Source organism: Aedes aegypti, chromosome 2 (genome assembly GCF_002204515.2).
Source record: "Aedes aegypti strain LVP_AGWG chromosome 2, AaegL5.0 Primary Assembly, whole genome shotgun sequence".
In the NCBI taxonomy this organism is placed as follows: domain Eukaryota; kingdom Metazoa; phylum Arthropoda; class Insecta; order Diptera; family Culicidae; genus Aedes; species Aedes aegypti.
Window position 1 is genome coordinate 299,343,206 of NC_035108.1, and position 14,698 is coordinate 299,357,903.

Consider the following 14,698-nt stretch of genomic DNA (forward strand, 5'->3'; position numbering starts at 1 on the left):
TGTACGAATCCATGGATAAATTATTGGTTTTATAGGCATTATTTCATGATGGATTTATTTCATGGTCATGATCATGGTGCACCTATTTTGGTCGTCCGTTACGATTGTAAAAATTAGCATGAAGTTTCCAGAATTTTCCAAAACTATGGCAAGGTACAACTTCTCGGGAAGAGGTCGATTGTCAAAAAAAGTGTTTTTTTTTTCTTATGGATCCAAATTGAATTTCGCTCTACTTTTAATATAATCTGAGGTATAAACTGCGAACAATGCCTTAAAAAGTGTCTTTAGCAGGAATCTGAAAATGCTCTCAAACAACATCAACAATAAACACAAATGTCAATTTATTATTTTGTAGGCTTCTTAGTAACTGGGTATGATATTTCTTGTAAAAATATCCCACTTGGCATCCTGAATCCAAGCCTGCGGTGTTACAGAAGCCCAAACAGTCGACATACACCATCTTCATCATTCTGCGCATGACCGAGATCCAACTTCGTGAATTCGATAACTATTGGACGAACGAATCAAACTTTCTTCGGTTTTCTACGTCATTCCACACACCGTAACCGTAGTTTGAATGAGCCGCAGATTGCATGACGTCTCCCCAACGAACGCTACTCTGCAATGCTGTGAACCCTTTGACCTACGGTTCTAAGATTAAATGAACCCGGTAGCTGCACGGTATGGGCGGGCGCGCGACATTTCGCTTTTATACTTTTACTTTCTCTGGTATGGGTGTTATATCACTTCTTTCGTGAAGTGCTATGCCCGTTCGAATGCGATACAGTAATACCACCAAGTTGTGCGTTTTCATATGGCTTTCTTTCCGGAACAAATTATTACCAGTGATTTTCCTTGTCACACAAAATGTCGTTAATTGTTTGTAGAATTGTGAACGTTGTTGTCCTACCCACTAGCACACATTTAATAGTAGTCAGTGTTGTTGAATGAAAATGAAATTAAATACAAACATCGAAGTACATCAGTAGAGTACAATAACTTATCTTTAATTGGCCTCCACTGAGACCTCCATCGGCTGCTGGGACACGGGGGAAGGCTCCGGTATGTTTTCCTTTTGAGAATCACTTTTCTGCAAAGAGTCCTCCGTTTTTGTCTTCTCATCCTTGGGCAACGATTGGTCCAGCACAAGATCAGACTGGAGACTCAAGTTGGGATTGAAGAACGACTGCGATTGCTGCTGCGTCGATGAATGATGGAATTTGGGTGGATCGTTCTCGATCGTTACCGAGTTGGTGCAATCGGTTACCTTGTAGATACCTACCAGGTAATCGGACAGCTCGAACATGTTGGATCGCAACGAAATGATAACGAATTGGGCGTTTTTCGTTCGTTCCTGAAGAGTATAAAAAAAGTTTTACAAATGTTTCAAATAAGAATTCAAATAAGGTCACACCTTAATGTAATGAGCTACGATGGAAACGTTTTTGAAATCCAACGCGGCATCGATTTCGTCCATCACATACAACGGCGATGGCTTGTAATAATGTAGGGCGAAAACCAGCGCCAATGAGGAGAGTGTCTTCTCGCCTCCTGACAGATTGGAGATCATCTTCCAGGATTTCTTCGGGGGTCGCACGCTAAACACGATACCCTCGTTGAACGGGTCCATTGAGTCGACCAACTCCAGCTCAGCATCTCCACCGAGCGTGATCATCTGGTACATCTCTTTCAGTTTTTTCGTAATGATGTGGAATCCCTGCATGAACTCGGTGAACCGCTTTTTACGCACATCGTCGTACAGTTGTCGCATTTCGTTTCGCTTGGCGGTAATCTCCTCCAGTATTGCTACGCGTTGCAAGTAGGCTTCCTGCTTCCTGAGGAACTCCTCAATGACGGAAAGATTCGGTTTGCTGGCGTTGAGCTTTTCTTCCTGGATGGAAAACTGGTACTGCAGGTCGGAGAGTTTGTAGCTGTTGAGTTCCTCTTCGGTGTACTCCTTTAGGGGTTCTGGAGCTGGTTCGCCAGGGATCTCGTGCAACTTCAATGGTTTGAGCTGAAATAGAAACACGAAAAACAATGAATATTTTTCAAACTGTGTATTACAGGTAAAATTTTTTGAAACTCAATTGAACAAGAAATTTTAAATTCAGCTACGCAAAAAAAAATATTGTATGGTAAAACAACACTATTTGTGTTGAAGTTACACTATTTTGACTAGTGTTTTACGCCAATTTATATCTCGAATACATTTAGTTACAATACTAAAAGAACTCGAGAGAGAAATTTCATTTTCATTTTGCAGCTTTTAGTTGGACAATAAGAGCGCAAGTCAATCCAAAGTCGATGATAGGAGGGGTAATGGCTGAATAGTCTATGCTGACCACGCAAACGCCATTTTAGAGGGAAAAGGATTGGTTTGGGTCACCTAACAATGGGACGGACTTGACACAATAATGCGGATAATGCTGCAAAATGTAATAAATTGGTAGGTCAAAACAATTCTATTGATGGTTTTGGAACCTACGCGCAAAATAATTTAATGTTAAAGTAGTATTCGGAACATATAAAATAAAAATATATAAATAATATATAAATATATATAAATAATTATTAAAAAAATATATGAGAACTACAGATGAAATCTAATAAATTTGAAAAATAAACTTAGAATAGCAGCATGAGAGATGTTAAATGAGATGTCTACTAGTGTAACGAACAAGAAGTAAAGCAATTAATCAGTCATTGCGTAACTATTCATAGAAACTGAATGTATTGAAGCTTTGTTGAACATCGTTGTTGTACTTTGTCATATAATGTGTAAGACATTCCCAAATTAAATATTTACTTATCATATATATCTTTTATTTTTCGTTACAGAAATTAGAACCCACCCTGTCGCCCAAATGCCTACAAACAAAGTAAAGTAAAATAACTGTATAACTAATTGTTGAACCCCTAAAATGATTTTTTTGTCTCCTAAGGTCTTTGAAGTCAATTTAAGATGAAGATGAACCGAAGCCAAATCTCAACCCTTTAAGAGCATAAACCGAAAGAACCAGACAATCATTCATGCCGAAACCCTAGTGAATTAGTTACCAGCGAAAGACCAATCGACCAAGCTTTTAGCCTGAGTGGCTGTCCGGCCTTCCAGACCTGCAGAACTGAAGCCCGGCTTCAGTTCATTTTCACCTTGATGTCCCCATTGCCATAAGCTAAAAACGAACAATTAATGTAATGCGGAGCCCAACCACACCCACTCTTGCGTTACGTTCGTTACATGACAGTACTAATAAGTCAGCCATTCCATGAAAAACTGATCGCGATTTTTCTGGTCATCCTATTTCGGAAATGGTCACCCTAATCAAAAAATCCAAAAACACGTGTATCCTTATTTTGGATACGGAACAAAATAGCAAATTATCATGGATTTCGGTGATCCACTAGATCGGGTTTTCATAGAATGGCTGAAGTACTTTCTAATGAATGATTTTACAGCATAGCTGAGCCTTTTGGTTCATAAGACCAATATATAGAAATAATTTGTCTCAAAATTGTCCGCGTGGTCTTGTAATACCTCAATTAGATAAGAAAAATGCTCGCCATGACCTATGCCTAACATTTTTATATGTATGGACTTAGCTGACGTGGCTTATTTAATAAGCATGTAGTTTTTTTCACTCATAGATTTTCTTCAAACCATTGGTGGTATACGGTTTATTACAGCAATGAAGCTGTTTTGTGTTAATTAAGCGTTATTATTTTATTCTATTTCTTAAGTGAAAAATTAATATCCAGAGAGTGAAATACTGTATAGCACTTCCGACACGAATGCACCTTGTCGATATAAAGTGTCGTAAATAAATCATCAATCAATCAACTGTATAGCACTACAACACCATAGAAGATCACATAACACCACCTAGTCATAGTACGGCATTTTGTTTCGTACTAAGTGTATGTACTAGTGTTCGTACTAAGAGTATGAAAATGGAGGCTACTGATCGCCCTTCGCTCCTATCCGCAACCCGGTGCACGCGCCATGTTGGGTCTGCAAAAACTTCGTAGAAGATTACAAACCGTCAGTGGCATTCACTAATACTAACACTTATACTAGAAGTTTTAATCGAACAAATTCTTCAAACATCAAATCCTTATTGATAAAAAAACTTATAATCAATATAATTGCATTAAGAAAAATAGGCATATTTCTCAGTGGAATACGCGAAGTTACTGTTTTTATTATTATTTTAGATTCAGTGGCGCGGGAAGTGGGTAGGACAGGTAGGACATGTACTACGCACAAACAAACCTGGGTAGGGCAGTCAAAGGATTGTCCTACCCACGATTCAACAAAAAAAAATAAAATAAAAGAAGAATCTTTGGAAGAGGCCATGAATAAAGGTAAAACCAGTCGCATCGTGTTATACAAAGCACGAGTGTAGTGGTGCTAGCGATTTCTGTACATGCGATCACTCTTGACATAATCTATCAAAGCTTTGCTGAACATCAGTTGTTACTGTAGAATGTCTTTCAGAATTTCTCCCGAAGAAATCCACAAATGTGTATTCCAGAGTTTTTGGAAATATAGCTCAAAGTGTTTTTTAAGGAACCCTGTAAAAATTATTTCGCCTGTCCATGGATTCTTTAAAAAACTCATCCAGGGGTTGTTTTTCGAAAGTTCCTTTAGGACATCCTGCGAAATACTATCACGAGATTGATTTTTTTTTTCGGTTATTTCCGAAAATTATCCATGAAATCTTCTAAAACTTCCTAGTAAGTCTAGTTGTTCCATTAAGGATGACTTCAAAAGTTACAAAGGATTTCCATCAGAGATTTAAAAAAATAATCTTGGCCTTTCTCTGGAGACATTCTAGGAAGAATTCTGGCAAAAAAGTTCCAAGACTTACTTTAGAAAACCTCATACAATTAGTAGAGGAATTGCTGTAGCAATCTTAGAGCAATTGTTGAAGGTATCTTCAGATAAATATTTAGTTAAAAGCTTAAAAAAATTCTGAAGGGCAATTAGAAATTCCTCGAGGCATTCTAGAGAAGTTATTGATTAAATTTTAGAAGATTTTCTGACCAGGAGTCTTGGAGCATCCTAAGCAAAATTCTTTCAGAAATTTCCTAGGAATATTCCTTGGGAAATAATTGCTTAATACACACCTTTCGAAATTTTCGAAGTATTATCTGAACATACCTGAAATAACTTCTGATGAAATTCCTATAGTAGATCATAAAAATACACATACTGTAATACGAATTCTCAAAAAAAAAGTCTTAGATCATAGAGGAATATCTGCTCTGACTGAACTCTTGCTTCCTAGCTTTTATTAGGTTTCGTTTTGTTTTATTGCTTCCTGTTTAGTATCTGTTCGGCCTCTTTTTAATTTCCTTTAGGTCTCTTTGTTTCAGGTAACAGATCTTTAATCTTCTATTTTTAAGGTACTCAGTCGCAGCCCTCTAAAGACGGAAAGCTTTCTTAGTTTTGTGGTACTGTAATCCGGGGGCAAATTGATCACTGCTGGGGTGAATTTGATCAGGTCGATACCAAAAAACATTTTCTTCCAAGAATGCTGAAGGTTTCGTTGGCACAATAGACATTCCATATTTTCTAGTACATAGATGTCTTATGATGATTTTGAACTATTTCATTTTTATTCGGATCAGTTTTGCATAGAAATATACACAGTTTTTGAAGGTGTAAGCAGTACAGCAATGCCTACATGTTAACTTTGAGTATTTAAAATGATGTGTAAGCTTAAGTATGAACTACTGAACTTATTATTGATATCATACAGCATAGCAAATATCCTTTTTTGCTCAGAAAACCGTTTAACCTCGAATAATGTGCTAATTTCAAGGGAAAATGCCTACATTTAGGCGTATTAGGCAGATATTCAAAGTTTAATTTTGCAATAAACTGATTATATACTTGAGTTATAAGAATTTTGACATCATTTTCAGATTCAGGAGATCCAAGTTTAGTAGACAGGGAAATTTTTAATTCTAAAATCTACTTTGTGATATGGTGATGAATTTCGCCTTAATGTAGCATTTTAATTTTTTGATATCAATACTATTTTTATCATATGTTAAATATTATTTTATGAAAAATCAGTTTCATAAACTGATAAAGATCAATGGAGTACTGGTTTAATTGAAATTTTTTTGACAATATTTGAATTTTGATGGATAACACAACAAAAAGTTGTAAAATAGTGATCAATTTGCCCCCGGATACCGATAACGGCTGGTAACCTTTGCGTTTGTGCCCCTTAAATATAGTAACTTTCAATTTTCAGTTTCGGAATCCATAGGATTTAAATTGATGTAAGCTTTACAACAAAATATTTGCCAGCGTTAGTCCTACCCATAGTTTTGAACGTGGACGCGCCTCTGGGTTCAAGTATTAATGACAGAATTTCTAGGGAGATTAAACTCTCTGAATAAACTCTCTTAAAAATGCACTGAAGAAATTCTTGTGAAATTTCTAGCAGAATGCATGCATGAATAGGAGTATGGAGTATGAAGAGACTTCCATACTGGGGGAATACTTTAAGAAATCTCTATATAAAATCCTGAAAGAACTGAGGGTGACTTTTGCAATAAATGGAATCTATCAAATGTGTTTTACAGAAACTCTCTCAGAGATTCACAGATAAAATGTGTTGGACAAGTTCATGGTAAAAATCGCGAAGAAAACGTAGGGCAACTATTGATAAAAATCTTCCAAGCGAAATGGCGGGGAAATTTTAAGAGGAATCATTGCTTGATGAACAAGAATTTCTGAAGAATTCGTAAGGTTGTAGATTTTATACTCTTAAATCAGAATGCCAAGGGGCTGTCCATTAATAATGTAAGACAATTTGGAGGTTTTTAGACCCCCCCCTCCCCCCATAGTAAGATTTTTTTGTATGGAAACTAAAAATAATTTGTATGGCGTGTAAGAAATCTTAAACCAATACCCTCCACCCATAAAGCCTTACATAATTAATGGACCGCCCCCAATCTCAGCTGCGAAAATTTCAGTTAAAATTCGTTTGCTCAGCAAAAGTGACGTTTGATGTCAGCGGCACCCATACTCGCATAACAGTCCCATCCATATAGGAAATCCCATAGAATATGGAGCTGTTATGCGAGTATGGACAGCACAGGTACTGCTATAAACAAACTTGATTTTTTGCTGTCATATCAACTAAAACTTAGTTGCTGACCGCTCAGCTGTGCGGAAAATGTCGAGCACAACTGAATATGTAAGAATTTTTACAGAACGTTCTTGAGAAATAAAGGATGAATTCAATAGAGAATTAGTTTAATAATCATAAGAGTTTACCTTTTGTTCAATGGCTAAAATCCACGTGCATTATTTTAGCCTTTCAACAATTTGCGAATTATCCTAATTGATTTCACCTCTATTTGTTAGTACCTATTGACATGCGCATTTATAACCATGTTAGACAAAACTTTGACAAATATTGATGAAGACGAAATATGTTTATTACGCATTAAGTTTTTTAGCTCAAGTGAATTTTGATAAACTACCTAATTGGCAATTGAAATTCCCTCGAAGAATAACGACATTTTTCCACAATAATTCTTATCATACCTTAATGCAAAAATTATGTTATAACATATATGACCAGCAAAGGGAACTTCCTTAGCCGAGTGGTTAGAGTCCGCGGCTACAAAGCAAAGCCATGCTGAAGGCGTCTGTAATTTCCTTCACTTCCCAGGCCATTGAGTATCATCGTACTTGCTACACGATATACAAATGCGAAAATGGCCACTTTGGCAAAGGAAGCTCTCAGTTAATAAATGTGGAATTGCTCATAAGAACAGTAAGCTGAGAAGCAGGCTCTGTCCCAGTGAGGACGTAATGACAAAAATAAGAATAAGAAGACCAGCAAATATCATGTGCCAACATTAAAATCACAAATTACAGAAGACCTTAATTAGCTACACAAAATATATTTGACGAAAATTCTCTTATAAGCAGGTCAAATCATTTCAACTGTAAAAATTCTGAGCTTCTACGGCAAATGAAATGTAATATGTTGTCAACAAATTTTTAATAAAAGCTCAATTTAATTTTACTAAATTAGGATGATAGTGTTTTCTAATACAGAACAACTAGATATAAGAAATTAATGTAATATTTGAAATGATACTAATAAAGAATTTAAAAAAGAGACCTACTTCCAAAAATTTTAACACTAGTGAATTAAAAATAAAAGCTTTCTACGGTATATTCTAAATCAACAGAAGATAACTTTCAATGAATAAAAAAAATGAGTTCAAAAATCAGAAAATAGATCATATCGGCCACACGGGTAAGTAAAAAAAAGTTTGAGAAACACTGTTCTAGATGATTGGAATTAAAGCTTATAAGGAATATTACGATTCATTAGTGGTGCTGCGCACATAGACCGTTTTTGCGATTATTTTTTTTATCGATCTTATCAGACAACGGGCTCTCCCAATCTCACACCGCATGATTTTTATCGCTTCGGCATTATTTTAATATATTTCTCACGACCCTATGCCAGACTTTCCTCTATCGCATATCGCTGCAACCGAATCGAAACAAAATAAACAGAGAGCGGGCGCCAAATGGTAATAAGGAGAAGAGATTTCCCATAATCTCCTACAAGAATGGAAAAAGAAGCGCCGGCGCAGTGCACATCTACCATGTGTTATCGCTCTGGCCATCAGAACGAAACGACGGATGCATTTGTACTTGCCAATGTAGCAAGACATCTACCTACTCGTGTGTTTTTGGAGTGACAAATTCAATAAAGGTTCTGGAGAGCAATTCCGTACTCTTATGTTGTAATATCGAGTGACAGTAGGTAACTGGGCCAGATCAACCAGAGGAACATCGTAGACAACAAGTCTAGAAAGTTTCGTAGCATTACGCAAAATTGCCTTTTTCTAGTTTGAGAAACTTACACTTTATCAAGTACGCGCGAAGGTTTCGTATAGTTTTAACGTGAAACTGTGATATTCGTCGGTTAACAATTTCAAACGATAAGTATTGAAAAATCGAAAATGGGAAGCTTTTTTTCGCATCCAAGTGGGGCGGAAGTGCTCAAAAAGAATCAGGAGTACATTTCCGAGATGAACAAAATTAAGGTAAGACTACTGAATTCGTGGGATCTACTTCAGCAGTCAAGTTCATATGAATCACTTCAATTCAGATGGAACGATGGATACAGATGCACTTTCAAATGAAGGAACGGGAAGCTGCGATGGAAATATCCCGTGCAAGGGAGCTCTTCTATTGGCTTGCCTCATTCTACTGTGTGTCCACGGTTGGCTTCATCGGTCGGTTCAATCGCACTAAGCGGCCGGGAACGTTGGCACCGATAGTGCCATTGACATTCATTGTGGCTTATTACGCCGATCTGGCGTACGGAACCAAAGTTCATCGAATAATAGGTTCTAAATTATTCACCAGTTCCTTAACGACAATAATGGTTTGTGATTGTTTTTTTTTTTTTCAGCCGAAGCAGAAATGATCATGCAACACGAACCGGAATTATTGGAGTGGCCCAGTGGGTTGCCAACGGTATCGGAAATCGATTCTGCTCGACTGGAGAACGACGACAAGATTCGTTTACATCCTCATCAGAATTAAGAAGGGGACAACATTTTAGCATAATAATAGCTCAAACACCGTGGTAGTGGTGGTGACAGTGAGAATGATAGAGAGGTAATCAAAAGCAGTATTGTAGAAATGGAAAGCACCTTATGTAATATGAGAGGTATAAACGGATACACATCATCGTCATCATCAGTAAAAGGATATACCATTCCAAGTGAGATCATCTAGGTTAATCATGTAAGGGTGTGGATTCCAATCTAACTTTCTAAATAGCTCCCTTTGAATTTCTACGTAACATCGATATATCTTTCAAAGATTATCCATAAATGACGTATATTTTTGTTAGAAAGTTTCATGATTGACTTATTCGTCAGATTGTATAAATTGGATACCTAATAATCAATCATGCAATGGCTATATATTTCAAAGTCTGAAGGTATCTATGCTTGTCATCTTTATGACCATTAGTGTTAAGTCAGTATCAACAGATTAAACTTGATAGAATGCATTATTTATGGATAATGCTCATTAAGTTGCATTGGTAAAAGCGATAAACAGTGTTGAATATTTCCTTAATTATTCTCTTTGATAGGAGATTGCAGACTTTTGAATGAAACTCGAAAGTTCTTTACTCCAGATATCCTGATGTTGAATTTACCATCTTATTAGTTAACCTCAGGATTTTCGAAAGGCCAATATCTTCTTCTTCTTCTTCTTTCGGGCGTTACGCCCCAACTGGGACAAAGCCTGCTTCTCAGATTATTGTTCTTATGAGCACTTCCACAGTTATTAACTGAGAGCTTTCTTTGCCGATTGACCATTTTTGCATGTGTATATCGTGTGGCAGGTACGAAGATACTCTATGCCCTGGGTATCGAGAAAATTTCCTTTACGAAAAGATCCTCGACCAGCGGGATTCGAACCCACGACCCTCAGCATGGTCATGCTGAATAGCTGCGCGTTTACCGCTACGGCTATCTGGGCCCCGAATGGCCAATATCTAGCCTGCAATTTTAGTATTTAGTTGAGGTGATTCCTGTTTATGCTAGAAAACGTGGATCCGGGTTGTGTTGGTATTTGAGTTTCATTGACTTTGTTTAAGGAGAAGATGAATCGAAGCCAAACTTTCAAACTTCAAGCTCAAATCTGGAGAACCAAGCACCCGTTTGAGCGAAAAACTTAATCGATTGGTCACCACCAGCTAGTGACCAATCGATTAAGTTTTCAGCTTGAACGGATGTTTGGTTCTCCAGATTTGTGCTCTTGGAAATTTGAGGTTTGGCTTCGATTCATCTTCACCTTAACTTTCGTTAATAAACTTCTAAGGTATCTGTTCTTTCCAAGTATTCAAGCGCATAACAACAAAACCTGAATGCTAGAAGGCAAAAAATACTACAAAACGGAATTTCAAAATGCCGAAAATACCACAAGGCTACAAGGCCGAAAATATCAGAAAAACCAAAAGACAGAAAGTACTGAAAGGTGACAAACACCAGTAGGCAGAAAATACTAAAATGAAGCAGGGAAACATGATGAATTTTAAAGCGACTTCAAGGTGAGGTGAGGACATCCCCAATCCCACTTACGCCCCAACTGGAAACCTGTATAACCCCATCAATACATAGTCGCAAATGGCCTTGAAACGCAATATTGACTTCCCCAGAAAATGCAAGGCATAGGCCCAACAAAAATAGCAAATGAGGTGCCTTCAGGTCTTTTCCGCTTCTCGGTACTTTCTGCCTTTTGGAGTTTCTGCCTTCTGGTGATTTCAGCTTTTCAATTCATTCCGCCTTCTGAGAATTCTGCCTTTCAGCATTTTTATAATTCAGTGTACGAAATAGTTATTATTTTTAAATGGCAATGAGGGTCTCAGCAAAGCAAGACGCCATCTATATTTGAGACAAAAAAAATGGTTTTCAACAACACGGTTCAATTTTTTCACATTCATATATCGGTTGATTCGACTTGAAACAATTCTTTTCGGTTAGGTATAAGATCTTCGAGTTTCACTTCCGCTTACCATGGAAACAACAGTCTTCAGGCATTGCGGAATTCGCTCTCATTTGATTTCGAAACACGATAAAAGCAAGCGAAGAAAAGCATTCCCATCTGTATCGGTCAATGATCGGCAATGTTTCGCAAATTGTAACAAGCTTGATAAATAACATGTTTTGTTCATTTGTCGTTGCGGGTAGTTGTTTTATTTCACTGTCATGACAAATAATCTCCGCTTTTGGCGCTTGTTAATATTGATTTTACCATTCAGTGTTAGCCCCCTAATTCAATCATAGTTGTAGGAGTAGTTGATAAACAGGATCTCATGATGTGCTGCGGATCATGATTGTTACAAAGCGCGATAAGTGAAAGATACTCTCAATTTAATCCGAATTCAATCCATGACAGTCTTGGCTCCATTAAGTCTTGCCTCATTGACTTCAACTTGAATATTGTCATTCTTCTTCTTCTTGGCATTAACGTCCCCATTGGGACAGAGCCGACTACTCAGCGTAGTGTACTAAGCACGCTTCCACAGTTATTAACAGAGAGTTTTTTTTTGCCTAAATTGCCATTTTCGCATTCGTATATCGTGTGGCAGGTACAATGATACTCTATGCCCATGGAAGTCAAGGAAATTTGAATTGAACGTCAGGTTACTTCCCAACTCGGAACTCAGTTTTTATAGTCAGATCCCTTGAATCGGGGTATTCCGTAAACTGATTATTTCGCTCTCTAACAATCAATCTAATCGTCATCATCATCATCATCATCATTTTACAGACAAGGTTGATTTTTACGAGATCCATTAATTTGGTTTACTTCGCGTATTTGTAATTGTAATGGCAAATGCGTCGAAAACCAAAAAATGCAAATAAACTGAAAAGCGCGACAGGGGACAATTTTCAAGTGATGGACGATGTCATCTTTTTCGAATCCTTACTAACGGCTGAGGGCACTGATTTTCTCCAGCAATTTCAACAGAACAAGTAGTGGTTCGAGATTTTCTTCAAGTATTATTCCGAAGATTTCTTTAGGATTTCATCCATTGATTCTTTCACGGATTGCAATTCAATATTTTCTTTCAGGCTGACTTCACGAAATTAACTACAATAATTTCGTAAGAATACCCCAAGAAATTGCTAAAGTATTCTTTATATGAATGGTATTCTTAAAAGATATTCGTATTAAACTATCTCTAGTATTTCTGAATAACCAAAAAGGACCTCAATAAACTTCTCCAGTAAATTCAACCAATAATTTCTCTCATTAAGGATATGTTCAAATATTTATCCACAAGTTCATTTGTAAATTACTCCATAATACAGCAAGTAAATATTTTTGCCTTTAGATTGGCATGTCTATTTATTACGTAACACTGACATTGAACATTTTATATCTCCTTCCTCCGCTCCATTACACTTTCGAATAAACTATACTGAAATTTAAAAATCGTAACTCATGGCGTTTCCCTCCCTTCCCTTAAAGTGTTACATAATTTGAAGATTGCGCTTGTGAATCAAGAACACTTCAAAAGCTTTTTTTCTGAGGATACTCCTACGAATTTCATTTCATTCTAGGAATGTTATCAAAAATCGAGTCAAGCTTTTGCACAAAATTTTGTCCGAAAATTTCGCTACAAATTCGTTTAGTGATTATTTTTCGGATTTACCTAGGAATTCCTCCAACATTTTTATTCAGGATACCATTAATGATCCGGTTTTTTTGTCGAACACATTTGTTTTATAGCTCTATGAATTCCTACGAAGATTGTACTAGAAATTTTTCAAACAAATTCACATTGAATTGTTCTAATTAGTTAGGGGGAGATCCCCCAGTACCGGACACTTAAGCCATTAAATTCATAATTCGAAAAATTTTGATTTTATGGGCTCGTATTACCCATTTATGATAAATATTAAAATTTTTATAGTGCACAAAAATAAATTTGAAAATATAAATATGAATTTTGACACTGCATTTTGATGATGAATTTTAGTACCAAATTGATCGATCTTGAAAGGTGGCACCCAATACCGGACACGATCTGGAAATGCCTCGAATTCTGTAAATTTGAACATCATTGAATGTGTACACTATAGGAATAGTTTATAATTACCAATTCAATGCATTTGCAACATTTACAAGAATAATTTGAATTTTTCTTAGTTTGCAAGATGCCTATCAAAAACCTCCTTCATATATGATGAAAAATAGCACATTTTACGATGTTGTTCTGAATATTCATTCTTAATTTTATTACATGTTTGGTACCATGATCGACGGAATCCATGAAAAATGAATGTATTTTGAGACACTGATGCAATAATTACAAAGATATCATATAACAAATCAAGCTGTCCGAAACTGAGGGACAGGAGGTGCTTAACCAAAATTGTAATTTGTCCATATTTAGTTCAATTATGGTACAAAATACATTGATACTATCAAACTAGGATTATGTTCGATCATGCTTGCGGGATTCAAAGTATTTTTTCATATTCAAAATATTTACTAAATAGGCTCAAAATTAAGGTGATACGTCAATTTTTTAAAGATTTTCAAACTTTTCTACTTTTTTAAAAAGGCATGCATTTTTCAAGGATGTGTTATTCTACGCAAACATTAGTCTACATTATAGCTTTCTTTTGTACTAATACACCATCTTGATTGGACCATGATTTCTCAATGTTTCGACTTTGTCCGGTATTGGGTGCTGTCCGGCACTGGGGGATCTCCCCCTATATCATAAATTTCTCTAGAATTTTCGATCAGGATTTTCCAAAAATGAATTGACCTTATTTATCAGAGGAAATACACTAAATCTTTATTTTACGCTATCAAAGGGTTTGATGTTAAGAAATCGCGAAAAAAATATTTTCAGATTAGTTCAATATCGTTTGGTAAAAAATACGTAAACAAAGATTCAAAAAAATCAGGAACTACTATAGAAAAAGAAATATTTAAGAATTTCTCCAGCGATTCTATAAAAAATATGTTGAAGATTTCTTCTAAGAATTTTGCCTGTAATTTCTTTATAACTTCGTTAGATTGACCTTCCAGGACATTTCTAGGTCGTCCTATTTTTTGTGTCTTTGTTTAAACCAAGAATTTCTCTAATAATACCTCCAGGAA

The 14,698-nt window shown here is 36.2% G+C and overlaps 2 protein-coding genes across 2 annotated transcripts in view; one reads left to right on the plus strand and one right to left on the minus strand.

The window, feature by feature from the left end:
* Window positions 1-849: 849 nt before the first annotated feature.
* The window catches only part of LOC5571662 (structural maintenance of chromosomes protein 4), a 31,810-nt gene continuing 17,961 nt past the window's right edge, over window positions 850-14,698 (minus strand). The window contains exons 4-5 of the mRNA XM_001653698.2: window positions 1,415-2,014; window positions 850-1,354 (exon numbers count right to left, since the gene is read on the minus strand). Coding sequence (XP_001653748.2) covers window positions 1,007-1,354; window positions 1,415-2,014 — 948 coding nt within the window. The 3' untranslated portion in view covers window positions 850-1,006. The remainder of the gene's footprint in view (window positions 1,355-1,414; window positions 2,015-14,698) is intronic.
* On the plus strand, window positions 8,574-10,080 carry LOC5571663 (plasminogen receptor (KT)). The gene is made up of 3 exons (XM_001653699.2): window positions 8,574-9,096; window positions 9,162-9,402; window positions 9,468-10,080. Exons 1-3 carry the CDS (start codon window positions 9,013-9,015, stop codon window positions 9,599-9,601), a joined length of 459 nt encoding a protein of 152 aa, XP_001653749.1. The 5' UTR covers window positions 8,574-9,012; the 3' UTR covers window positions 9,602-10,080.

What these genes read in the sequence shown, in the direction of transcription:
- LOC5571663 (XM_001653699.2), top strand. Translation starts at nt 9,013, where the DNA reads ATGGGAAGCTTTTTTTCGCATCCAAGTGGGGCGGAAGTGCTCAAAAAG. An exon ending in CCGAGATGAACAAAATTAAG is followed by an intron (nt 9,097 to 9,161) that starts GTAAGACTACTG and finishes ACTTCAATTCAG; the next exon opens with ATGGAACGATGGATACAGAT. An exon ending in CAAAGTTCATCGAATAATAG is followed by an intron (nt 9,403 to 9,467) that starts GTTCTAAATTAT and finishes TTTTTTTTTCAG; the next exon opens with CCGAAGCAGAAATGATCATG.